Source organism: Chanodichthys erythropterus, chromosome 18 (genome assembly GCF_024489055.1).
Source record: "Chanodichthys erythropterus isolate Z2021 chromosome 18, ASM2448905v1, whole genome shotgun sequence".
NCBI classification, from domain to species: Eukaryota; Metazoa; Chordata; class Actinopteri; order Cypriniformes; family Xenocyprididae; genus Chanodichthys; species Chanodichthys erythropterus.
In genome coordinates, this window is record NC_090238.1 from 23,906,293 (window position 1) to 23,934,030 (window position 27,738).

General features: G+C 36.2%; 1 protein-coding gene across 1 annotated transcript; it reads left to right on the forward strand.

Annotated features, from left to right (window-relative positions):
- Positions 1 to 1,176: 1,176 nt before the first annotated feature.
- rpap1 (RNA polymerase II associated protein 1) lies at positions 1,177 to 27,738 on the forward strand. The gene is made up of 25 exons (XM_067368135.1): positions 1,177 to 1,364; positions 1,469 to 1,661; positions 1,819 to 1,961; positions 2,049 to 2,141; positions 2,222 to 2,390; positions 2,484 to 2,642; positions 4,827 to 5,033; positions 6,112 to 6,227; positions 7,714 to 7,812; positions 7,984 to 8,085; positions 8,454 to 8,621; positions 8,696 to 8,875; positions 8,966 to 9,100; positions 11,243 to 11,413; positions 11,744 to 11,901; positions 12,060 to 12,230; positions 13,111 to 13,306; positions 16,328 to 16,437; positions 17,511 to 17,706; positions 17,794 to 17,940; positions 21,014 to 21,156; positions 22,786 to 23,548; positions 26,498 to 26,674; positions 27,262 to 27,318; positions 27,446 to 27,738. Exons 2-25 carry the CDS (start codon positions 1,478 to 1,480, stop codon positions 27,587 to 27,589), a joined length of 4,188 nt encoding a protein of 1,395 aa, XP_067224236.1. The 5' UTR covers positions 1,177 to 1,364; positions 1,469 to 1,477; the 3' UTR covers positions 27,590 to 27,738.

Here is a 27,738-nt window from a genome sequence, read left to right on the forward strand (position 1 = left end):
CCTGCGGCAGGTGTAACATTGCAGTCAAATATTTTATCTGCAATACGCCGCCTTTTTCAATGAAACACGATTTAGGACGTTGTTTTGACCGACTGTGAGCTGTGTTTGGGATAGACGCCAGGAACGCCGGGGATCCCGCTCTGGGTGTTCCCATTCAGGCAGACTGGGGGGGCGGAGACCGCGGGGAGACTGCGGAGGAAAGAGGGGGAAAAAAAGAGAACTGCTCTCCAAAGTCTCATGGATGGAGACCGAAGACTGTTCTTTGGTTTATGTGTACTGAACTCACGAGATCTGATACTTCAACATATTTAGAGAAAAGCTGTTGCTTTTTTTCTTCTTTTTTTTTTGCTCTTTTTTTTTTTTTGCCATGTTTGTCACAAATAGTGTCTGTGAAGATATATTCAACACATAGGACTTTAATGCAACTTATTTTAAACGTACTCATTTTATATTAAGCATTTTATACGGTAGAAAGAAACTTTTAAATTAATTCTAATGCTAATGTATGAAGTTCACTAATGATGATTATGTACATATATATATATGTATATATATATATATATATATATATATATATATATATATATATATATATATATATATATATATATATATATATATATATATATATAAATAAACTGCCAAAGTAAACAGACTGGAAAGGCAGTGATACACAGACATGGATTTTAAGACATTATGTCTGTCATAGCTTCTCTTAAGACATTATTGCTCAAATATAATTTCTATTATCTTTCATGCCAATGCCAGACACTCAACCTCAGCCTCTTATAGCTTTTTGCTTGATATATTTATTAAATTATGTGTTTTTGTTTTTAAATAAATATTCATAATATAATATAATATAATATAATATAATATAATATAATATAATATAATATAATATAATATAATATAATATAATATAATATAATATAATATAATATAATAATCAATGATAGTAGTAAAAGGGAAACAAATCATACAATTTCAGTAATGTAAATAAAAACAATAATAAGAATAAACACACACACACACACACACAAAAAAAAAATCCATTATTTTATACTATATTATATATTTAGATTATTTAATAACGATGCTATCGGTTTAGAATCTTAAACCGAAAGGCTTTTATTTTGTAGTGGTTAACCCGGAAGCTGAGGCACGTTTGTAAACTCTACATGTGTTTAGTGTACATATTCAGCCAGAGGATCGTGGCATGAACGATCTTCCTGGATTCCCAATAAAGAAACATTTACGTAATTGTTGTGCTGATCACGGACTAACTATTATTATAAAGATATTGAAGCTCGCTAGATATGTGTTGATTATCCACTGCTAGCCAACAACAAAATATTAATACTGTAAGTCAGTGAAGTACAAGATGCAGATTTAAGGGGTAAATGTTGAGTCGGTATTATTCCTCACACTCTACTCTGAAACATTTGACGCCCTTGTGTTATTTCAGGAGTCTGGGATGTTGCGGCGTCCCAAGCCCACAGACAGTGAGGCGGATCTGCTCCGGGAGCAGCAAGAACTTCTGGCGGCGGGCGGCCAGTCCACTGTCACTGTAGTGAAGCGCCCTGATAAACGCAGAGGAGATGCTGCAGCTGCTGATGCACATGAGCAGGAAAAGCAGAGAGATGTTGTTACTATTGAAGGTAAGTTAGGAAGATCTGAGCTTTCTGTCAGTTACTGAATCACATGTTTTAACATCATACACAGATCTAATAATGAGTTTCATTAGACCTGCATTCATGTTTTGTAGAAAATAAACTAGCCTTGGACTGAAATTAATGTATCTGACTGCACCTTCAGATCTTCCAGATGAGATTCCCACCTTGACCCCCGCAAAGAAGTCACGCTTTAAACAGGAGCGGGTGCGTTTTGAAGATGAGGATGCTGAAGAGCGACTGGACAGGCATGATACTCATATCAGTGCTGTTCTCTCCAGGATCGTTGTGAGTTATATTTATTACAGTATGTCTGGTGTTTGATTGAATGATAAGATTATGCCATGCCTATTGTTTATGTCTTCCTCCCAATAGGAGAGGGACACGAGTGCAGTACCTGTGTCGCTCCCGTGTATCACAGGCACTGCTTTCCCCAAAGTCTTACGTAGATCTGTAGTGGAAAATGAGGTGAGAAACATTATACATACAAAATATCTTTTCTTTAGTTCTATTGTCTGACGTTTCTGCATTTTTTTTACTGCACTTAGGGGCAGGAAAAAGCTCCTAGAGGAAGAAAAAGTATTTTTGCACGTCAAATTGCAGCACAGAGGTCTTTAAATGGTTCAGATACTAGAGATAAGTCTTCTGCATCTAGACATGTGGGCTGCTCACCACTGGAGAGCATGGAGACTGAGCGACCCGAATCAGATGTTATGGGTGAGTGAGTGCTATCCCACATTCCACAAAGTTTTTTAGTTTTTCATGGCTAACTAAAGCATGACATATTTTCTGTGTGTGGTTCTGTTACAGACCGTGTTGGTGGCCCCTTGCTACTTTCAGGCCAAGGACTTGGGATTGCAAATAGTGCCATGGAGACAATGAAAATCCATGAGGAGAATCAGGCAAGGTTGCAGGCGATGTCCAAGAGTGAGATACTTGAGGAACAGAGGAAGCTTCTGGCACAGCTTGGTGAGCTCAATAACTTCTTAGTTTTTACTGAAGGGTGTAAAGTGTTGCATTCAGCAGGATCAACCATTCACATCTGTTATATCTGTTTTTCTTTGTAAGAAAAAAATACTAAATATATATTTGCTTGTTTATGGGAATATATTATTTGGTTCCTTAAAGGTGCAATATGTAAGAATTTTGCAGTAAAACATCCAAAAACCACTAGACCAGTGTTATATGTTTTGTTCACTTGAGTACTTACAACATCCCAAATGTTTGCAACTATTAGTAAATCGTAAGAAAATTGCAATTTTAACCAAGGCTCCGGGACGTGTGAGGAGTCGCCTGTCAATTGCGTCAAACCCGCATTAACCCTCGGTCTGCCTCGGTTTCCGAAGAGGTGAAACCACATGCTTTAATATTTACATGTTTTAATAGGCAAGGGAACAACTGTTTTGATATATTTATAGACAGAAAACTAATTGTTGTTATATAGCTCAACATGTTTAGTCTTTTTTTCGATTTACCAGGCTTTACCATGCCTCAGAGAAAAACACTATTTTGTCAAGTAGCTAACATAGCATAATCAGATGCAGCTTTATGTTTAGTAACAGTAATACAGCATTTTCTCCATCATACAATACGTTTTAAAATTAATTGCATTCCATTTATCAACACAAGCCATCCAGAATTTATTAATATGATATCGATCTATCTTACTGCAGTGTGCAACAGTGTTTCACAGCAGCCGCTGAGCGAACGCACAGAGTAACGTTATAACATCGTTTTCAGCACACTCAAATGTATCTAATATGATAAACAGAGCTGTGTTACCTCATAATCATGACCGCAAAAGCGTAAGCGGCGCCGGCATCTGTAGCATAATAAAAGTTCTGCTGCTCGTGAGGCGTGTGTTGCGCAATCGCTCCAGCAACCTCGTTCAGCTCCCACAACACTCGCTCCTGCTCTGCTTCATACTACAGTAACGTTAATAATCGCATCCATGAACATGATTTCTTCCTGAGTCCTATCCCAATTCATTTGCACCATCCGTTGAGTTGAAGACCACATGTCCCAAGATTCCGCTCTAAAACTTGGCATCATCAAGCTACGCCTTTGTTTTGAATAGGCCTCTAGCGACCTCTAGCGGACAGAAAATATTACATATTGCACCTTTAACAGGCTAGCCTTCTCAATTATCATTATAATTTGCATGAAAATGCTTTTTATTTGCAAACCCATTCTTGCATAGTAATTTAACAAATTATGTATAATAAAGGTTTAGGGTCAGCATTTTTTTAAGGAAAGTAATACTAAGCAGCGCAACTGTTTTCAACATTGATATTAAGAAATGATTAATGATTCTTGAGTGGTAAATCAGCATATTAGAATGATTTCTGAAGGATCATGTGACACTGAAGACTAGATATAATTATGCTAAAAATTTAGCTTTGCCATCATCACACAAATTTATTACATTTTAAAATATATTTTACTGTATTTTTGATCGATAACCTTGGTGGCCTTGGTGACCAAAAGAGACTTATTTCAAAAACATTTAAGAAATCATACTAACCCCATACGTTTGAAAGGTATTATTAATGTTTATTGCCAGAAAATGTCTCATATTTTAGTTACGAGGTTGCAAACTTCATATAAAATACATATTGGACCCACTTTATATTAAGTGGCAAAACTACTATGTACTTACATTTAAATTAATAATTTGATGCAATGCACTTATTGTGTACATACATGTTTTTACATTGGTCTTATATTTTAAAAACACCTGCATGTAATTACATCTGTAATTAATTTCTGTAATTACATTTATAATTACACTGTTGACCCATCCCTTAACCCTTACCCCTACCCTTAAACCTACCCATACCACCAAAGCTTTCCCTAACCTTACCCATATCCCACCTCAATAGCTGCAAATGTGTTTTGCAATTCAATATGAACCCAATAAGTACATTGTACTTATTTTTTGATGTAAGTACATAGTAGTTAAGGCCCCTTAATATAAAGTGGGACCTAAATATTTAATAAAAGACACTCATAGTTTGACCTCCTGAGGTTGATTAGTGCTTTTTATTTCATTTAATCACCTTTTCACTGACCATTTTCTTTATTTTGTTTTGTTGATTTTATTCGTTTAATTTATTTAAAAGTTTTAGACCTCACATTGTTGCATTATGTCAGACCCCAGATTAGTGGACTTTGTGAGATCTCGGAAGGCACAGAGAACACCAGGATCCGAGTCATCATCCAGTCCTGCGCAACGTTTGCCTAATAGCACTTGTACAGAGTTAGACCACACAATAAAAGCACAGGAATCTCAAAGGGATACCATAGAGGATGATGAGGAAGAGGATGAGAATCAGCTTGTAGTTCAGCCTCCGATTACAGGTAAGTGATTTCAGAGCTTGTTTAGCAGTAACAGATCATATAATATACTACTGTGTTGCGATGAAATGTTGTAAAGACACAGAAAACCTACATATTTGTGGTTTATTTGACACATGCTACTCATTACAGTATTGTTTTAGTCTTTTTTTTTTTGTATTTGTACTGGTTTGCATGCATACAGCAGTGGAAAGTAAAGCTAATGTACTGGATGAGGTCTTATCAAACTTGTCAGCACAAGTGCAGCTGGATGCTTTCCAGTTTTTTTATTCACCCTGGGCTTGGAACTGGCCACACAGATTTTGGACTGTACACTTTGCAGATCTGTCCAGCTAAGCTGTGAGCCCAGCATGCTAAGGCAGATGCATCAATTTCAATTAGTCTGATTAGATCAGAGTTAGCTAGAGCAAGCACCAATTTGTTTTAAGGTAATAGAGATAAGAGGAACTCATTGACATTTATGGATGAAGCACATCAGGGGTTACCGTTCAGAGGACAGTTCTTCCGTAGTTGCACTGCCGTCAGCATGTGGTACTGTCAATATGCATGCGAATTGGTTGTTTTAAAGGGTTAGTTCACCCAAAAATGAAAATTCTGTCATTAATTATTCACCCTTATGTCGTTCCAAACCCGTAAGTCCTTCGTTCATCTTCCGAACACAGATTAAGATATTTTTGGTGTAATACGAGAGGTATATGACCTTTAACCACCACTTTCAAGGTCCAGAAAGACATCATCATGTGACCACAGTGGTTCAACCTTAATTTTATGAAGCGACAAGAATACTTTTTGTGTGCAAAAACAAAACAAAAATAACTTTATTTAACAGCTTCTTTTCTTCTGTGTCATTCTCATACGCTGTTTACGTTCAGCGCTTCCAGGTTCTACATCAAAACGCCGGCTCAGTATTGGCCGATGCTGTTCACGTCAGCAGCACAACGCATGCGTGTGATGCTGAAGAAGGAGCCGGCCAATAACGTGTCAGTGTTTTGATGTAGAACCTGAAAGCACTGGACGTAAACGGCACAGAAGAGGAGAATGGAAAATATATATATATATATTTATTTATTTATTTTTACAGAGGAGGAGCTGCCTATCAAGCCACAGAAGGAGTGGCTTCACATGGACAAGGTGGAGCCAGAAAAACTGGAATGGACAAGAGACCTTCCTGCACCCAGAATGCTCAGCACCAAAAAGGTACAATCCAGGAAACCTACAGAGGTTGTTTAATTAGTTGTGCTTGCTTTTTCCAAAACCCCAAACCTTAGGTGTGAAGCTTTGGCACATACTGTAACTAATCCTGCAATATTTGTGCTATGGACATAAGGATCTCTATTGTGATTACATCCAAGTGAAATTAATTATCAAAGAAAAAAAATTAGGATGGGGGCTTGGTTCTGTCTTTCAGTTGTTGATTTAATGAAAGCAGATCTGAATGCGAGCTTGCAGTCATTTGCAAGATGAGTTTTATGTACACTAAATGATTGGAGAATTCTAGCATACATCACCAGAGAGATGTCTGTAATTTCACCAGAAGATCAAGTTCTAAAGGTAGAGTAAAAATGAAAAAACTGAACCATGCGTGGATGAATCATTCACAACAGGATGTATAACATGCATTTGAAAAGAGATCAATTTAATTTTATACTTACTTTAAAAGTGCCATCGAACGTTTTTTTTACAAGATGTAATATAAGTCTAAGGTGTCCCCTGAATGTGTCTGTGAAATTTCAGCTCAAAATACCCCATCGATTTTTTTTTTATTTTATTCCTTTTTTTAACTGCCTATTTTGGGGCATCATTAACTATGCACCGATATATAGGTTGCGGCCCCTTTAATTATCATGCTCCCCCACCCACGGAGCTCGCACTTGCTTTAACCAGCATAAACACAGTTTACTCAGCTAATATAACCCTCAAAATGGATCTTTATAAAGTGTTCGTCATGCATACTGCATGCTTGCATCGGATTATATGAGTATTGTATTTATTTGGATGTTTACATTTGATTCTGAATGATTTTGAGGTTTTGCTCCGTGGATAAAGCTAACATTACACACTGTTGGAGAGATTTATAAAGAATGAAGTTGTGTTTATGAATTATACAGACTGCAAGTGTTTAAAAATTAAAATAGCGTCGGCTCTTGTCTCCTTGAATACAGTAAAAAACGATGGTAACTTTAACCACATTTAACAGTACATTAGCAACATGCTAACGAAACATTTAGAAAGACAATTCACAAATATCACTAAAAATATCATGTCATCATGGATCATGTCAGTTATTATTGCTCCATCTGCCATTTTTTTGCTGTTGTTCTTGCTTGCTTACCTAGTCTGTTGATTCAGCTGTGCACATCCAGACGTCCTGCCCTTGTGTTATGCCTCGATCATGGGCTCATTGGGCTGGCATATGCAAATATTGGGGGCGTACACCCCGACTGTTACGCAACAGTCGGTGTTATGTTGAGATTCGCCTGTTCTTCGGAGGTCTTTTAAACAAATGAGATTTATATAAGAATGAGGAAACAATGGAGTTTGAGACTCACTGTATGTCATTTCCATGTACTGAACTCATGTTATTCAACTATGCCAAGATAAATTTAAATTTTTAATTCTAGGGCACCTTTAATAATGAGATGAAATGTTCTTGTTTGTAATGTGAGCTTTGTTAAATTTTCAGGCTATGCAAGCACGTTTTGATTTTGCTGGCACTCTCATCCCACCCAATAAAGACTTGCCCACCCATTTGGGCCTGCATCACCATGGAGAGGAGCCAGAGGTGAGTGGGTTCAGCTAAATGTATCTATTGGATTGTTTTTAGACTGGCAGTGAAATAGAACTGATGCCAGTACTTCTTTTAAAAGGTGTTTGTATTAGTCAAATGCAGACGTGTGTAGATGTTGTATATGTGTAATAATAACTATAATTTTCTCTCTCTCCTCTGTTCCAGCTGGCTGGCTACTCGCTGCAAGAGCTTTTCCTCCTCTCACGCAGTCAGCTCAACCAACAGCGCACTCTGGCCGTCAGCACTCTCGCTAATGTCCTGACCAAAGTAAACAAATATTAAAAAAAATAAAATACAAAAAGTTAATTGAATTAAGGTGAAAAGCTATTAGATCGCAGTAGATTTGATTTCACAAACAATAATTATTAAAATAATCTAAAATTTACATGAGATGAAGACTCCAGTCATAGCAGCAGCCTGATTAAAACTATTTTATTTTATATGGAGTGGGTCTTCTCATGGGTATAGACATGTTGAGATCACATGACCAACAGAATACTACTCCCTTATCTTGGTAACCCTTTTATTGGACACTTTCTTTTGTGAAATAAAGTGATAATGGCCTACTTTATCTGTCTATTTTCTTTCTGTAGATTTGTCTCTTATGAACACTGTATGCTTGTGTTGTCCATCAGGCCCATGCTGGTGAGTACACTTCCTCACTGAAGGGCAGCGTTTTGTCTTCTTTACTGGATGCTGGACTCCTTTTCCTTCTACGTTTCTCCCTGGATGACGGTGTAGAGGGTGTGATGTCAGCAGCGGTGCATGCCTTGCGAGCTCTGCTGGTTTCATCTGATGATGAAGTAAGAGACGATCATCTTACGTATCATTTATGCACTTTTGCTGATAAGGAACCACTAAATGTCTATCATCCTAGGAGTGTTTGGATAATGCCTTCCCATGGTTGCTTGGGATGGCAACCTTTCCTTTGCTGCCAACTGCTCAGGAGGATGAGGATGTGGAAGATGAAGGCTTGGATGAGGCCTTAAAAGAAACAGCAAAGGAGAAAGAAGAAAAGAAAACAGATCATGATGTTGCTAGGCAGGATGTTGTCAAGGTAACTGGGGCCTAAGATTGTACGCTTTCTGCAAAGTTAGAAGCTGCCTTTAGTTATGCAGTATTACTGGAATGTCTGTGTTGCCATCAGGGCTTTCTGAAGATGCAGGGTCTTCCTCGGCTGCGCTACATCCTGGAGGTGGTGCGGCCCTCTCCCCGGGTTGTTCTTGATATTCTGGAGATTCTGATCCGTATCGCTCGCCACTCGACTGCTGCAGCCATACAGGTAACTGAATTCTGAACAACCACTGTTATTTTATAATTATTTATATATAATATTTATGTAATAGTTTGAGCATGTTTTCATGAATGTAAGTTTGTCATTTTGTTATGTGCTTTTGACATTTTTATTAAAAAAAAACATTTCTATTTAGCTTTATTTAGTTAGTTTATCTATTTTTATTCAGTTTTAGGTTTAGAAATGTTTGTACTTCAACTTCAGCTTATTTTATTTCAGTTAGTTGCCAAGGCAACATTTCTAATTCTTGTTTAAGTTTAATTTAAGGTGCGAGGCTTAAAGCACAGATCTAATCTTTTGACCATATTTGAATTTTCTTTCCCCGCCTGTTTACATTCACTTTAGACACAGCTGGTTTTGAATGGCCATGCAAATAAAATTCTTTATATAATTCACTTCAGGTGGAACCATGATTACCTGCCAGCATGGATATTTTAAAAACTGTCATGGATGTTTGCATGAAAAATCTGACTAAATGGATGATAATAATAATGGTAATTTTCATTTGTAATATTATCTGTGGTTTGTTAGATCTAGAACTCCGAGTGAAATAAAGTAATGTCGTAAGAAGTGCCATCAAACGTTTTTTTTACAAGATGTAATATAAGTCTAAGCTGTCCCCTTAATGTGTCTTTGAAGTTTCAGCTCAAAATACCCCATAGATTTTTTTTTTCAATTAATTTTTTTTAACTGCCTATTTTGGGGCATCATTAACTATGCACCGATATATAGGTTGCGGCCCCTTTAAATCTCTTGCTCCCCCACCCCCGGAGCTCGCGCTTGCCTTGAACAGCATAAACAAAGTTTACACAGCTAATATAACCCTCAAAATGGTTTATTTGGCTACAAAAAAAATGGTTTATAACCCTCATAAAATTTATTTAGATTCGGTTTACATTTGATTCTGAATGATTTTGAAGTTTTGCTCCATGGCTAAAGCTAACATTACACACTGTTGGAGAGATTTATAAAGAATGAAGTTGTGTTTATGCATTATACAGACTGCAAGTGTTTAATAATGAAAATAATGACGGCTCTTGTCTCTGTGAATGCAGTAATAACCGATGGTAATTTTAACCACATTTAACAGTACATTAGCAACATGCTAACAAAACATTTAGAAAGACAATTTACAAATATCACTAAAAATATCATGATATCATGGATCATGTCAGTTATTATTGCTCCATCTGCCATTTTTCGCTGTTGTCCTTGCTTGCTTACCTAGTCTGATGATTCAGCTGTGCACAGACGTCCTGCTCTTGCTTGAACATGGGCTGGCATATGCAAACATTGGGGGCGTACACCCCGACTGTTACGCAACAGTTGGTGTTATGTTGAGATTCGCCTGTTCTTCGGAGGTCTTTTAAACAAATGAGATTTATATAAGAAGGAGGAAACAATGGAGTTTGAGACTCACTGTATGTCATTTCCATGTACTGAACTCTTGTTATTTAACTATGCCAATATAAATTCAATTTTTAATTCTACGGCACCTTTTAAAAGTGAAGCTGTGGGTTTAATTACAAAGTTATGTCCTTGTTGCTGAGAAATATAGCCTAATATAGCTCTTTCAATAGCAAACTGTTTTATTTATAAAATTCATTGGCCAGAGGTTGAAAACTAGTTTCTATTCTCCTGAATGTTTCTGTGTAGGCACAATTTCTTACCCAAATATAAAGTTTCTACCTCAATAAAAAGCTGTGAGTTTTAGGGCGAGCGTGAATATATAGGCATGTCTGCATCATAATATGACATTAAAAAGTTGCCCTTGCCTTGTTGTGGCTTGGAATTTGAAGGGGAATCGGATATATATATTTAGACACAGGTCAGGTGTCCAGATATTGGTTATGTATGTGATTTAAAACCACATTTGGAGGTGGATGTGAAAAAAAATATCATTTTGTGTGGATTGTTGTGTTTACATGTGTGCAACAAATTCTGAACTGTGTCAGATGTGAGTAAAAGATTTTTTGTGCCAGTGTGTAAATGGACCAAGATCTTCATCTGATATATTTATAATTTATTTTATTACTTTTTAATAGTTTAAGTTAAGAATAACAACACTGTTCTGAACGGTGCTATTACCTTATGAACCAAACTTTAGAATGCAAACCTTTTTTCTGTCAGATCTTGGACTGCCCGCGGCTGATGGACACTGTGATTTCTGAGTTTCTTCCCTGCTCCTGGACTCCTGCTGCCTCCCAGGCTCCATCTTCTTTGTATGGGCTGCCTATTGCCTTGGCGATGAAGCTGCTTCGTGTTTTAGCAAGTGCAGGGAGGCATGCTTGTGCTAGAATAGTGAGTATTCCCTGAATACTATAGGTTAACAGTGTCAAACACCCACTAATTGTAAATAATTATGATACTTATTGCAAGATTGACAGGTCTCCCACCCTCTTTAGTAAACGAGTATGATGCCTATTAAAAGATGTGACAGGTCTCCAACTCAGATGTCAAACCATAGTGTTGTGCTGAAATTTGTGTATATAGTCTTGCTATGGGTTACAATGCTATTTGGATGTGAAGTTTTGATGTTTTTCCTAAGTTCTAATACACTAAAATTGTACATTTTAGAATAAAATGTATCTTAAAGTCAAAGCATGGCCCTAATCAGCCTGTGTCTCTTAGCTAAACTCTCTAGGAGGGAAGGAGCTTTTGTCACGTTTTGTGGTTGTGGAGCCATCAGAGATGTTGCTGGAAGCAGGTGAAGCTCTTCGCTGCAGTACTGAGGTTTTGAGGTTGTTCGCAGTTGCTGCTGGCTACGGACAGGCTTGCAGTCTTTACATGTGAGGGTGACCATTCGCTTCCCTTTTCAGTTGATGAAAATAAGCTGCAGCGGTTGTTAAAATACAGTGTGTAACTATGCAGTGACAGATATGCAGATGTTTGAGGAAGTATTCAAAGCATCTGATTGTAGTGACTGTGAGTGTGTCCTTCATTCCAGGGACCTGTATCCTGTGCTGGTGAAGAGGTTGCAGGCTGGGAACCGGCCATGTGCTTCATCTGAAGCTGTGCTGTTTCTGGAGCTGGACCGAATCAGAGCTCTACTAGTGCTGCTTACTCAGGTCACACAAACCGCAGGATGCCATGAAGAACTGCAGAGAGGCCTAGTCAAGTGAGACTTCACTTTTATGATATGATAATTGTGGCAAACCATGTCCAAATGTCTGAACAATTGCACATTACATAAATATAAAACTAACATGTGTATTATTAACTGCCGCATTGTTTTATAAGATAAGAAAGTGCGCTAATTGAGCAATTCTGTTGCTTCCTTAAAAGTAATCATAAAGAGCTTTATGTTTATTTTCTGTTTGATTAACTTTTACAGTTTGCCAGGAACCTTGAAACGGTCAGTAGGACTAACCGTTGTTATAGTGTTTTAAAGTTTATTAAAGGTGCTAAAGAGGATGTTTTGTTTTATACATTTTTGCAATATTACTTGAAACTGTCTTTACTAACTGATAAAGAACTATTTATTAGGTGCACTGAAAGGAATAATATTAATATACATCATCTGTGCACGAGGTAGGGCCTTAAAAACATCAGCCAATCGTTTATGCGATCATCGCTCTGGCTTGTCAATCACTGCCATGACGTTCCTTTTGAGAGACTAGCGTGGCTGTGCACTCCAGTAACTTTCCACACTCCACAGGCGCCACATGCGATGTTTTTGTCAGGAGTCAGGAGTAACAACTGCAGATTATGAGTTACCTGCGGTGAGTCCGACAAAATGAATCCACTAACACGATACAGAGAATGCCGGTGGTAAACACTTGTTCCAATACTCGTGGCACGAGTTTTGGGAGGCGTTCCCTCGAAAGGAGGGGGGGTTGTTCTTACGCATGCGCTCATTTCAAAAACTCACTAACAGTCTTTGGTTTCTCAGTCGACGAAAAAATCCTCTTTATCATCTTTAAGAGAAATATGTGCTACTTTTTTTGTCTTGCTTCATTTTTGCCATACATTCATTTTGGATATGGTTATATTGACAGTGCTCAGGGTACAGAGTGTCCTCCACCTCCTCCTGTTCTGTGGAGTCATGTGACTGGTCTCCAGCCCACTGTCATTAGCTCTCTCAAGGGCTGTGTGAGAGCACTCGATGGCTCGTCTCAAATGTCAAGTGCTCTGATTCTGCTTCCATCCTACCTGCTCTACGTGGAGGCGTATTATTCACAGCTCTGTGTGCAAGTAGGTTTTTAAAAAAAAGAAATAAGTATCAAAGCTAGTGTCACATCAGCCTCACTGACAAGGTCATTTTAAAAAATGGCCTTTTCTTCGTTACTCATACGGTCAAACTAAAATTTATTCAGACACATTTTATTCATTAATACAGTTTATTCACTATAGTTTTAAAAAATGGTAATAAAATATGACAAGATCTCAGAGTTAATCTGTCAGAAAAAATTAATCTTAATTATGTCAGATAACACAAAGTGTCTGAATAATTTTTGGTTCCAAATTTGAATCAATTTTACCGGTAGTCCACTGTATGAATAATTTTTGGGTATAATGTGTCACAGTTTACTTTATTTTGCTATCCTCACTTACATATATTAATATATATATATATACTACCGCTCAAAGGTTTTTAATGTTTTTAAAAGAAGTTTCGTCTGCTCACCAAGGGAGCATTTACTTAATTAAAAATACAGTAAAAACAGTAATATTGTGAAATATTATTACAATTTAAAATGACTGTTTTCTATAATTTATAATTTCTGTTTTCTGTAATTTATTCTTGTGTTGGCAAAGCTGAATTTTCAGCATCGTTAATCCAGTCTTCAGTGTCACATGATCCTTCAGAAATCATTCTAATATGTCAATTTGCTGCTCAAGAAACATTTCTTGTTTACAATTGTACAAAAGAATTTGTGTACAATATTTTTTTCATGATTCTTTGATGAATAGAAAGTTCAAAAGAACAGTGTTTGTTTAAAATCTAATCTTTTGTAACATCATAAATGTCTTTACTGCCAGTTTTGATTGATTTAATGCATCCTTGCTGAATAAAAGTATTAATTTCTTTACAAAAAAATAAAAATAAAATTTTTTATTGACCCCAAACTTTTGAACGGTAGTGTAAAATGCTACAAAAGCTTTGTATTTTAGATAAATGCGGTTCTTTCTATTCATTAAGGAAACCTGAAAAAAAAGTACACAACTGTTTTCAGCATTGATAATAATAACAAATATTTCTTGAGGAACTAATCATCATATTAGAATGATTTCTGAAGAATCATGTGACACTGAAGACTGGAGTAATGATGCTGAAAATTCAGCTTTGCCAACAGGAGAATAAATTACTTTGTAAAATATATTCAAATAGAAAACAGTTATTTTAAATTGTAATAATTTTTCACAATATTACTGTTTTTACTGTATTTTTAATTAAATAAATTAAGCCTTGGTGAGCAGACAAAACTTCTTTTAAAAACATCAAAAATCTTACCGATCCCAAACTAGTGTGTGTATATATATATCTATATTACATTTATATAAAATTACATAATTCCATTTATTTATTTTATTTACACAAATTACATTTATTTATTTAAAGGGGCCATGACATGAGAAATCAAATTTGCCTTGATCTTTTGGCACACAAGTGGTCTTTGTATCATTAAAACATCCTGCAATTTTCATAGTTTTAAACGTAATCATCCTTATAAGCAAAGCATTTATGTAATCAAGCTCCAAAAACAGCTTGTTTTGATATTTTAGGATCACACAAGCAAGTACGATTGCATATGATTAGGGCTGTCAAACGATTAATCACGATTAATCACATACAAAATAAAAGTTTGAGTTTGTATAATATATGTGGGTGTACTGTGTGTAATTATTATGTATATATAAATACAAACACATCCATGTATATATTTGAGAAATATTTGCAAGTATATGTATTTATTTATATTTTTATATAATTTATATTATATATGAATACATTTTTTGTACATAAATAACATATTTCTCTTAAATATATACATTAATTTGTATTTACATTGTGTGTATATACATATTAATTACACACATTACTCACACATATATTATACAAACTCAAACTTTAATTTGTATTGTTTGACAGCCCTACATACGACTGCTGCCTCCAGAGCAAGACATCACTAACAAGTGGATTGTTTATTTTAATGGCGTCCTGGTTCGTGTCAGAGCATTGTATGTTTGTTCGGAGCATTTTGTTTTGTAATCGAGGCACAGTCTAATTGAGAGTTTGCAAAGAAACTTTTGTTGAAAGTTTAGGCAGCCAACTGTACTGGATCTGACAGCAGCTGCATGACAAACTGTAAGTAAATTATTTCAAAATACTTTTTATATTGATAATGTTTTCAAAACAGTTACTTGTATGCAATAGTGAGTCGGTATTGATACTGATACTCCAATACTGATCCATTTTTAAAAGATCCACCCCTTAAAAATGGATAATTTCATACAGAGGGTCAGAATGAAGGTTGAAAATAATCGGTTTTCCTCATATATCTATATATATATATATATCTATATCTATATATATATATATATATATATCAGATATATAAATGTGTTTTTTTTTTTTTTTGTGCAAACATAAGTGAACCTCAAGGAATATGTTAAAATAATTTAAACAATCCAAGTCAAGACCCCTTTAAATGCAAAAAACTTTATTAACATTATAAGTGAACCTCAACGAAAATATTAAAATATTATTAAAAAATCCATGTCATGACCCCTTTAAATGCTTTGAGAAGTTTATGAATAGATGCATGAATGATACATAAAACATTAGGAACTCATCCCTTAGAAAGTGGATAATCAGTGGCTTCTTTTAGAGCCAAACTGCCCTGAATCAAAGCTTCTGGTGTGATAAACGGCAAAATATGAGAGATTATTCCACTTTATTCAGCGTATTCAGTCAGTTCCCTCAAGGAAAGATAATGCTGTCTGCACGAAATAGCTGCTGAGTGTATCTTCTCAAAAAATGCATTTTTGTTTTTTACACTGTTAGTAGAAATTGAGAGACATTCACAGCCTCTGATTTGCCTACTTTTTCCCCCTCTCATATTTATTTTATTCCTTTTTTGGAATATATCAAAATTTAGTTGTGGTAATCAAAGCTTTTAGTGCAAATGGGCCTATTATATACAGATACTTTAAATAATTACTATCTTATGCGTATGTAACATGAGTAATCTGATCTGATTCATTTGTCAGAGCTCTTTCCAGCCGGTACAGTGTCTACAAGAACTAGAGTCACTTACTTCAGATGTGCTTCTGCCCCTGATATCCCACCAGGCCATGCAAAATATGACCAGCAGCTTCAGGTAGGGTGTTCTGTTAATTAGTGTTCTGAGATTAACCACATCTGTTACTATATCATATGAATTCATGTTTTTAGCATTAGCATATTTACAAAAACATAATGTTATATACATCAATAAAATAAATGGAATATTAAACAATAATAAAACAGTGAAATAGTTTAGTAATATTAGTAAAATAGAAATAATTTAAAAATTATAATGACTTTATTTGTGCCTGGGCATATACAGTGGCATGAAAATGTATGTGAACCCCTTGCAGAATCTGTGAAAATGAGAATTATTTGAATAAAATAAGAGGGATAATAAAAAATGCACGTTATTTTTTGTTTATTACTGTCCTGAGTAAGATATTTTACATAAAAGATGTTTGCATTTAGTTCACAAGACAAAACAATAGCTGAATTTATTAAAATAACCCCATTCATAAGTATGTGAACCATTGATTATCAATACTGTGTGTGGTTACCTGATGATCTACAACTGTTTTTTTGTTTTGTGATGGTTGATCATGAATCTCTTGTTTGTTCTGAGCAGTTAAACTGAGCTCTGTTCTTCAGAAAAATCCTCCAGCTCCTGCAGATTCATCAGTTTTCAAGCATTTTTGCATATTTGAACCCTTTCCAGCAGTGACTGTAGGATTTTGAGATCTGTGTTTTCATACTGAGGACAATTGAGGGACTCAAACACAACTATTAAAAAAAGGTTCAAACATTCACTGATGCTCCAGAAGGAAACACAATGCATTAAGAGTCGGGGTGTGAAAACTTTTGAACAGGATGAAGATGTCAAAATATTTCTTATTTTGTTTAAATATCATTGTTTTTCATTTAGTACTGAACCAACAGAAGATACTTGCATGTTTCCCGGCAGAAAAATTAAGTACAATTTACTTTGATATTTGAATTCAAAAGATTTCATCCCTCGGCTCTTAATGCATCGTGTTTCCTTCTGGAGCATCAGTGAATGTTTGAACCTTGAATACCACTGTATTGTATGTTACAGTGATCATTTTGAGCCATACAAAAAGTATAAATGGAACATAATAGTGAGTATGATTTCTTCTCCTTCTGCAGGTCCAACTCTGTGATCTGTAACCCCGGGCTGAGTGCCCCTGGTGGGGAGGTCGTCCCCAGTCTGCCAGGCCTGTCCTGCTCAAGACTGATGAACTCCAGCACAATAGCTGGGCCCAATTCCCCTCTGCCCCTCCCTACTGCCTTCCTATACCTGCTGAACACCATCACCTCCATCCACAAGGGCTTAATTAAGAAGGTAGATTTACTTTGGCTAAACTATTTTGATAGAAAAATGCTGTGATTTTTAAATTAGTAGTAAATTTCTTTCTCTGTCTCTTATCAGTTCAGTCGTCTCATCCTCTCTGACTCTGTACTGAGCTATCTGCAGTCTTGCATCAGAGCCATGCCCTCAGTTTCTCACATGAGCTCCTGGATTTTACGCCATGAGCACCACCTGCTGTATCTACTGCTCAGACTGGCTCACAAGCTGGTAACTGCAACAAACCAATCTGCATTTAACAAAACAGCCTTTGCACACATATTATGCATAATGATATTATTTATAAATAATTTTAAATTATAATATAGATACTTTTAAATAGAAAAAAAATCTATTTTAATTTCTTTGCTTAATGTGTGAAATAAAGAAGACCTGAAAAATAGCTTTAAAGGAATAGTTCGCTTTTAAATAAACTTTTCCTGATAATTTGCTCACCCCCATGTCATCCAAGATGTCCATGTCTTTCTTTCTTCAGTTGAAAAGAAATTAAAGTTTTTGATGAAAACATTCCAGGATTATTCTCCTTATAGTGGACTTGAATGGGCACCAAACGATTGAAGGTCAAAATTAGTTTCACTGCAGCTTCAAATTGTTCTACATTATCCCAGATGAGAAATAAGGGTCTTATCTAGTGAAACCATCGCTCATTTTCTTAAAAGAATTGAAAATTATATAAGTTTTAACCTTAAATGCTCATCTTGAACTAGCTCTCTTCTTCTTCTTCTCTTTTTGAATTCCAGCAGTGTAGAAACTGCTAAGTGTATTACTGCCCTCCACAGGTCAAAGTTTGAACTAATTTTTATATGCAATAGGCTAGTTCAATAGTATATAACAATCAGTTCAAACTTTGACCTGTGGAGGGCAGTAATACACTTAGCAGTTTCTACACTGCTGGAATTCAAATAAAGAAGAAGAGAGCTAGTTCAAGATGAGCATTTAAGGTTAAAACTTATATAACTTTCTTTTTTTTAAGAAAATGAGCACTGGTTTCACTAGATAAGACCCTTATTTCTCATCTGGGATCGTGTAGAACAATTTGAAGCTGCAGTGAAACTAATTTTAATTTTAAATTATCAGGAAAAGTTTATTTAAAAGTAAACTAATCCTTTAAGACTTAAAGGGTTAGTTCACCCAAAAATGAAAATTCTGTCATTTATTACTTACCCTCATGTCGTTCCACACCTGTAAGACCTTCATTCATCTTCGGAATACAAATTAAGATATTTTAGTTGAAATCCGATGGCTCAGTGAGGCCTCCATAGGGAGCAATGTCACTTCCTCTGTCAAGATCCATAAAGGTACTAAAAACACATCTAAATCAGTTCATGTGAGTACAGTGGCTCAATATTAATATTATAAAGCGACGAGAATACAAAAAAACAAAATAACGACTTATATAGAGATGGCCGATTTCAAAACACTGCTTCAGGAAGCATCGGAGCATTGTGAATCTGTGTGTCGAATCTGCAGTTTGGAGCGCCAAAGTCACGTGATTTCAGCAGTTTGACCCGCGATCCGATTCATGATTCGAGACACTGATTCATTTATGCTCAGAATCTTCCTTAGGCAGTGTTTTGAAATCGGTCATCACTAAATAAGTCGTTATTTTGTTTTTTTGCTGCATCAAAAGTATTCTCGGCGCTTTATAATATTAATATTGAGCCACTGTACTCGCATGAACTGATTTAGATGTGTTTTTAGTACCTTTATGGATCTTGACAGAGGAAGTGACATTGCTCCCAATGGAGGCCTCACGGAGTCATCGGATTTCAACTAAAATATCTTAATTTGTGTTCCAAAGATTAACAAAGGTCTTACGGGTGTGAAACAACATGAGGGTGAGTAATAAATGACAGAATTTTCCTTTTTGGGTTATTAAAATAAATTGAAATGCAATAAATGGGTACTTACATAGTTTGGAAAAGTATGGAATTTGATCTGAGTAATTTCCAGGTCTGGATAAATATGGAAAAAGAATTGTGTTTCCAGACTATTGCCCCTATTCAGTTTTCTAAAATATATAATTAAGAATTTATAAAAATGTATCATACAAGCAGAGTGTTTTAATTGTAATAGTTTAGTGATAATTTAGTGATTGTCAAACATGATTGAATGAATTCAAGGCACACATTTTCTGTAGGTAAAACTGTTTGTCTTTACCATAAACGAGTCTATTGAACTTTTACTCAAATGCCACTCAAACCAGCAACAGATAAAGGACCAAACAATGATTGAAATCAGACTGTACTTTGCTGTTTTAAGGTTCTTCCAATCATTTAAGCAGAAAATAAAAATGACTGTCTTATATACCAAACACACTGCCCTGCCTCAAAAAAGTTGCTGTTTGTATTTTAAGGCAAATACTTAAGAATTTATGAATGGATTACAGTGATTATTATGTTTCTAGCATTTTATATGTTTGGCAACGGTTCTTTTAACCATAACTGATGGAGTGTGTAGCTTTTAATTTCTTAAACAACCATGTAGGAAGACGTATCATGGCCATATTTCAGGATGACGATGTCAAGATTCACCAGGATTAAAATTGTGAAAGACTGGTTCAGATAGTATGAAGAATCATTTTCACACATGAATTGGCACTTCTAAGTCCAGACCAATTTCAAGTCTTTGTGCTTGAGGAGACTTTACAGAGTGCTCACTTCTTGACCAAAAATTGATGCACCTTTTAATGTAAAAATAACATCACAACATTTTTTTTTCCTTCGAGTGCATCAATTTTTGGTCAAGATCTTGTATTGACAATGCAAGAGTCAAGCACTCTATAAAGTCTACTCCAGCACAACCCAAAGACTTTCAATGGATTTAAGGTCTGGACTCAGAGGTGCCAATTCATGCATGATCCTTCATGCTCCCTCCCAACCATTCTTTCACAATTTGAGCCTGATGAATCTTGACATTGTCATCCTGGAATATGGCCATGTTGTGTCTTCCTACATGGTTGTTTAAGAAATTAAAAAGCTACACACTCCTTCTGTTAGGGTTAAATGAGCCAAACATAAAGCATGCTAGAAACATAATAATCACTGGAATAATGATCCATTCATAGATTATTAAATGTTTGCCTATTAAAATCCAAACAGCGACTTTTTTGGGGGGCCGGGCAGTGTATAATGCTGAAAACAGTGCTGTATTTACCATTTACTGTTTGTTAAATATAGTTTGAAAAATCTACAGAGAGGTTTGGAAGTCTGGAAAAGTATGGAATTTTGAAATGGAAAATGTGTAGGAACCCTGTTTTATTCTGTGATTTAATTATCGTTAGGTTCCAGTTGACCCAGAGGTGGCCAAACACGCTTCCTTGTTCCACCAAGTATCGTTGGCTTTATTGTCCTGGCTTCTGCCTGGCGGTGAATACTTGGCACATGAACTCCTGTCTGTCGTGACTTTCAGCCACAGCCTCCTTCCGTAAGTCTCTGCTGAAGCATTGCTGCAAGTTCTCATCTCCCAGTGTTGGCCTTGCAGTCTTGGTGTGGTTGTAATTTGTATAATACATTCTATGCACAAAATAATATTCACATTTTCTCATATAGTGCCCAAAAAATATTCAGACGCTAGGCACTAGACTTTATACATCCGCTAAAAGTCACCTTGATACCAGGAATAAATGGACAAATAAATAAATGAAAAAAGAGACTTATAAAAGTGAAGCTAGATCTAGCGTCATTTGTTTGCAGATGCTACTTTATTTGTTATTATTTTTCTAATGCAGTGAAATTATATTTTTGCACATTTATTGTCATTACAAATGTCACTATGCTTTGAATTCAGTCTAAGCAAAAAAAAAAAGAGTCCAAATTATCCTTCATTTTGTTTAACCTTAACTAATTGTACAAATTTGTTTAAGTGCCTACAGATCAGACGGTTTCTAGGAACCAATTTATTTTATTTGATGCATCTCGGTTACTTCTGATTATTTATGTCTTTTATTTTGCTTTGATGTGAAATGATAGTATTAATATTCTTGAACCTCTTCAGACATGGGTCATGAGGACAGGACTTATGTTTCATTAACTGCACCAAGATAAAAGCTGAAACTCATTGGGAGAAATTACATCAAGGGTCTCCAGTCTCAAAACTGCGTATTATTGCCTTCATGTTATTGTTCATCGTTCTGATTGTGCAATGTTTCTGTTCAGATGCTTCTGTATTTCAGTAGTTTCAAAAATGCTTTAAATACATTTATGGTTTATTTGTATTGTTGTAATGTTAAAAAACCTAATCAAGCTGTAGTTTCATATCATACTCACAAGAGAGCAGCAAACTGCACATTTCAGACAGGATGGAGCAGATCTTTCTTTCCATGGAAAGTTGACAGTTATTGTTTTTATTAGTTATATTTTTATTGGTATTGGTGAATATGTTTTTTTTTTTTTTTTCGGGGAAGACATTCAGGATGCATTAAATTGATCAAAATGACAGTAAAGACATTTATAATGGTATAACAGATTTCTTTTTCAAATAAGCACTGTTATTTCCAAATTTCTTTTCATCAAGCAATTCTGAAAAAGATGCATCACAGTTTCCACAAAAATTCCACTGCATTCAATGCTGATAATAATAAGAAACAGCAAATCAGCATATTAGAATGATTTCTGAAGGATCATGTGACACTGAAGACTGGCGTAATGATGCTGAAAATTCGTCTTTGCCATCACAGAATTAAAATTCCATTTTAAAATACATTAAAATATAAAAAGGTTATAATTCAGTTGTAATAATATTAATCAATATTCTGTTTTAAATGTATTTTGATCAAATAAATGCAGCCTTGGTGAGCATGAGAGACTTCTTTCAAAAACATTAACAAATATAACTGACCCCAAACTTATTAAACTGTTCTGTATGTATGTTTGTTTATTAATGTATATATTTTTTTGTATTATTTTTATATTTTATATTTTTCACAATTTAACCACTGAAAGGATGTACTTTGAGGATGAGAAATTTTTTCTCTGTCATGAGAATTAACTGTTTTTAGTTTTTATTATGTGATATGGATACATTTTGTAATAATCCCATTATTTTCCTTGTTAGGGAGGGTGGTTGTGGTGAACCAGAGGTGGCTGCGTTAGCCGAGCTGCAGCTCAAGGAAAGGACATCACCTGCCGTTGGTGCCCTGCTACGTGACGCTCTTAATCATTTGCCCTCCATTCGTGGTTGCTACCTCACCCACCTTGCTCACATGGAACCCTCTGTCCTTTCATCCCGTGACCGGTACCTCGGCAGAACCCCTTTTATCAGATCTCACTTTCTACCTGAGCTTACTGGCCCCTCCCTGCCTTCCGATTGGCCCTTCTTACCACTCATCAGTCTCTATGAACGAACGGGATGGTCAGCTGGTGGTGGGCAGCTGGTCGAGTCTCTTCCAGCAGGGTCAGTACAGTCAGCTACTCACTGCCTTCAATGGCTGCTTGTTCTGGAGAGCTGGAGGGAGCAGGCGCTCACAGCAGTGCCACCAGTGGCTAAGTTAGCCCGGCTAGCCTGTGTCTTTCTGTGCTCCAGTGACCTCTTCCTGGAACGGCCTGTTCAAGAGCTTACTTGGGCGCTGTTTCGCAGGCTAACTCAACCAGCCCAGCTTGAGGCGCTGGATCTGGGCTCAGCTCCACCAGGCCTGGCTTCCTTTCATGACTTATACTCTGCTCTACTGGTGCAATATGAGGCTGTGTCATTCGGTGACCCACTCTTTGGCTGCTTCATGCTTTTGCCTCTACAGCGGCGCTACAATGTCACCATGAGGCTGGCCGTGTTTGGGGAACATGTGGGAATGCTGCGATCGCTCGGGGTCTCGCTACAGCAGGTAAGGGGTTTCTTTTCATCAGACGTCCTGTGCGCAGGATAAGCATGATGGAAACAGTTCTTTCTCATTGCAATTATGGGCATCATTCTGAAGCAGTGATCCAATTCAGATTGAGATTTGAGCATTGAAGTGCAGTTCACAAGGTCATCAGATGATTTTAGTTGGGAAAGTCTAATTTAGTTCACCAATTTGTTTGCTTGATATGCATGATATTAGTGTGGTAAATAGTTTGTTCACTGTTATTTTGTTGCCAATATAAAATTAGGCAACATTTTAATTATTGCTAATATTTCAATGCACATTTTATGTTTTATTTCTTCCTATCCTTCTACAGTTATGTGAAAAAGAAATGACACCCTTTTGAATTCTATGGTTTTACGTATCATGACATAATAAAAAAATCATTGGTCATTGGCAGGTCTTAAAATTAGGCCAATAAAACCTCAGATGAACAACAACACATGGCATATCACATTGTGTCATTATTTATTTAACAAAAACTAGGCCAAAATGGAGAGGCCTCAACAAAAAATAAGGACACACTTACTGCTTCCATAGGAATTAAGAGGATAAGTAGCAGTCAGGCGCTGATCATCAAGTGTGGCCTACTCTATAAAAGTGGAAGTTTTGGCAGTTTGATGGTCTGGAGCATTCAGGTATGTGTTAACACAATGCCAAGGAGGGAAGACATCAGCAATGATCTTAGAGAAGCAATCGTTGCTAGCCATCATTTTAGAAAAGGTCAATTTAATTTAATTTAATTTAATTACCAATTTAATTTAATTTCCAAACAATTTAAAGTCCATCATTCTACAGTGAGGAAGGTTACTCACAGGTGAAAAACATTCAAGACAGTTGCCAATCTTCCCAGGAGAGGACGTCCCAGCAAATTCACCCCAAGTTCAGACCGTGCAATTCTCAGAGAAACTGCAAAAAAACCAAAAACTACATCTCAGACTCTACAGTCCTCAGTTAACATGTTAAATGATAAAGTTCATGACAATACAATTAGAAAAAGACTGTAGTATGGCTTGCTTGGAAGGGTTCCCAGGAAGAAGCCTCTTCTCTCTAAAAAGAACATGGCAGCACGGCTTAAGTTTGCAAAGTTGCATCTGAACAAACCACAAGACTTCTGGAACAATGTCCTTTAAATGGACAAGACCAAAGTGGAGATGCTTGGCCATAATGGACAGCGCCACGTTTGGCAAAACCAAACCGAGCATATCAGCACAAGCATCTCATATCAACTGTCAAGCAACGTGGTGGCTGGGTGTTGATTTGGGCTTGTTTTGCAGCCACATGACCTGGGCACCTTGTACTCATTGAGTCGACCATGAACTTCTCTATACAAAAATATTCTAGAGGCAAATGTGAGGCCATCTGTCTGACAGCTGAAATTGGACCATGCAACTGGATAATGATCCCAAGCACACCAGCAAGCTATAACAGAATGACTGAAAAAGAAAAGAATCAAGTTATTGCACGGGCCCAGTCAAAGTCCTGACCTCAACTTGATTGAAATGCTGTGGCAGGGCAGCGCATAAACAAACGCTCACAAACCTCAATGAACTGAAGCAACATTGTGAAGAATAGTGGGCCATAATTCCTCCACAACAATGTGAGAGACTGATACTGTCATAGAGAAAATGATTACTTCAAGTTATTGCTGCTAAAGGTGGTTCTACAAGCAATTAAATCATATTACTTTACTTTTTATCTTTTTTGTGTAAAATGTCATGTGTTGTTGTTCATCTGAAGTGTATTTACCTAATTTTAAAGACCAGATGATTTTTTATGCCCTGTTAAAGGGTTAGTTCACCCAAAAATGAAAATTCTGTCATTAATGACTCACCCTCAAGTCGTTCCACTCCCGTAAGACCTTCGTTCATCTTCAGAACACAAATCAAGATATTTTTGATCGAATCAGATGTTGGAGCGCCAAAATCACAAGATTTCAGTAAACGAGGCTGTGTTCAATTATTTCATAAGTGTTTTGAAACTTCAATAGTTAACGTGACTTTGGCAGTTTGATACACGATTCGAACGACTGAATCGAAACAAAAGATTCGTAAAACTTTGAAGCTTCGTGAAGCGATGTTTTGAAATCGCCCATCACTAGATATTGTTGAATAAAGTCGTTATTTTTTTATTTTTGGCGCACAAAATATTTTTGGCGTTTGTTTTTAGTTGCTTTCTTGGCATTGAAAAAGGGAGTGTTATTGCTGGCTATGGAGGCCTCACTGAGCCATCGGATTTTATCAAAAATGTCTTAATTTGTGTTTTGTAGATGAACGAAGGTCTTACAGGTGTGGAACGACATGAGGATGAGTAATAAATGACAATTTTGGGTGAACTAACCCTTAAAGTAAAACCATAGAATTCAAAAAGTTCATAAAAACATTGTAAAATAAATCATTATAAATCAAGTAGTTGAAGAGACGTAATCACTCAAACAATTGAATTAAAAAAATTATGATGTGCACGGATAAATCATTTATAATAGATACTGGAATATTTAATTAAAAATATCTTTATTTCCTGATGATTTTAAATGGTTTTAATAAAATGTAGACAAATTATTACCATGTATTGTTATTCTAGTGCATAAAATTAAGTAATTTTATTGTATTTTACGTATTGAATTTAAATTTTTGTCATTTGAAAAGTTGAACTTTAGTTAATTGAAATTCACAGAAATTTAACAAGAGTGACAAGTTGTATGTGACAAATGTATTTTTGCATTAAACATTTTAAAAATACTTGACAGTGACTGTTTGGTTGAAATAATAACTGTTCTTACTGAACGACATTAGCCCTTTTAAGCCATTTCAGAGCTTATCCGTAAATATTGAGATTATATGTGCTGTACATATGACTAAACTGCAAATACCTTTTGTAAACCAGTTAAGATTATCACCATCTGAAATTTGATTCGTTTGTCCTTTACAGCTGCCTGTTCCACTGGAAAAGTTCACATCCCCCATGGAGGACTCCCTGCCTCTGTTGCGGCTGTACTTTCGAGCACTAGTAACAGGAGCTCTGAAGAGGAACTGGTGTCCTGTACTTTATGTCGTCGCTATTGCCCATCTCAATGCTTTTATCTTCTCCCAGGATGCAGTGACAGAGGTAAACTACAAGGGCATTACAAGGATAGTTCACCCAAAAATGAAAATTACCCATAATTTACTCACCCTCAAGCCATCCTAGGTGTATATGACTTTCAGCCTAACACAATCAGAGTTATATTAAAAAATATCCTGGCTCTTCCAAGCTTTATAATGGGAAGAATGAGATTTTGAAGCCCAAAAAAGTGCATCCATCGATCATAAGACATATTCCACGTGGCTCCGGGGGGTTAATAAAGGCCTTCTGAAGTGAATCGATGCGTTTGTGTATGATAATACACAAGTAGTATGACTTAATTCAGTATGACTGAATTATATTCCAAGTCTTCTAGAGCCATATAATGGCTTAATGTGAGGAAAAGACCAAAATTTTAAGTCATCAAGTAAAGCAAATGTACTTTTTGCAAACGTTTCCTCCAGGAGAAGCTATAATTTATTATATTTGCAAGTGTTCTGTCACATAATCCCAAATGGAGTGGTTGAGTTTGAAATATGTTGGAGTGAAAAGTGTGATAGATGGTCTCTTAGCTGTCTTATTTTGTCATTGTGCTGTGAGTTATGACCAACCTGACTTGCCACACTCTGTAGGAGGTAGAGGCAGCACGTCGGAGCCTGCTAAGAACGACCTACTATCTGACAGATGAGGTACCATCAGGCAATCACCTCTACATTAAAGAGAACTTTCATTTCCAGGATCTGCTTTTGTCTCCATTATATATCTCTCTTTCCTGGTGTTGTTTCTTTCAGTGACTCATCTGTTTTTTTGCTTCAGGTGTTGAAGAATCACATTCTTCTTTTTCGGCTGCCCCAGCAGAATTCAGAGCTGGGCTTCAGCACTTATGAACAGCTGCCCCCCATTCGTGCCCGCTGGTTGGAAAGCATAGTAGGAACTGAAGAGAAAGGGGGAGAAAGGTGAAAAAAGGAAAAATCCTGGTTCCATAGTTTCCAAGGTGATTTGTGAGCTTACTGTCCCAATATATCTGTGATTTTTGACCTGTTTGGGACAAATGGCAACCATAGACTTTAAAATAAATATTTGTTTCTCATGAATACGGTGTGGTTACT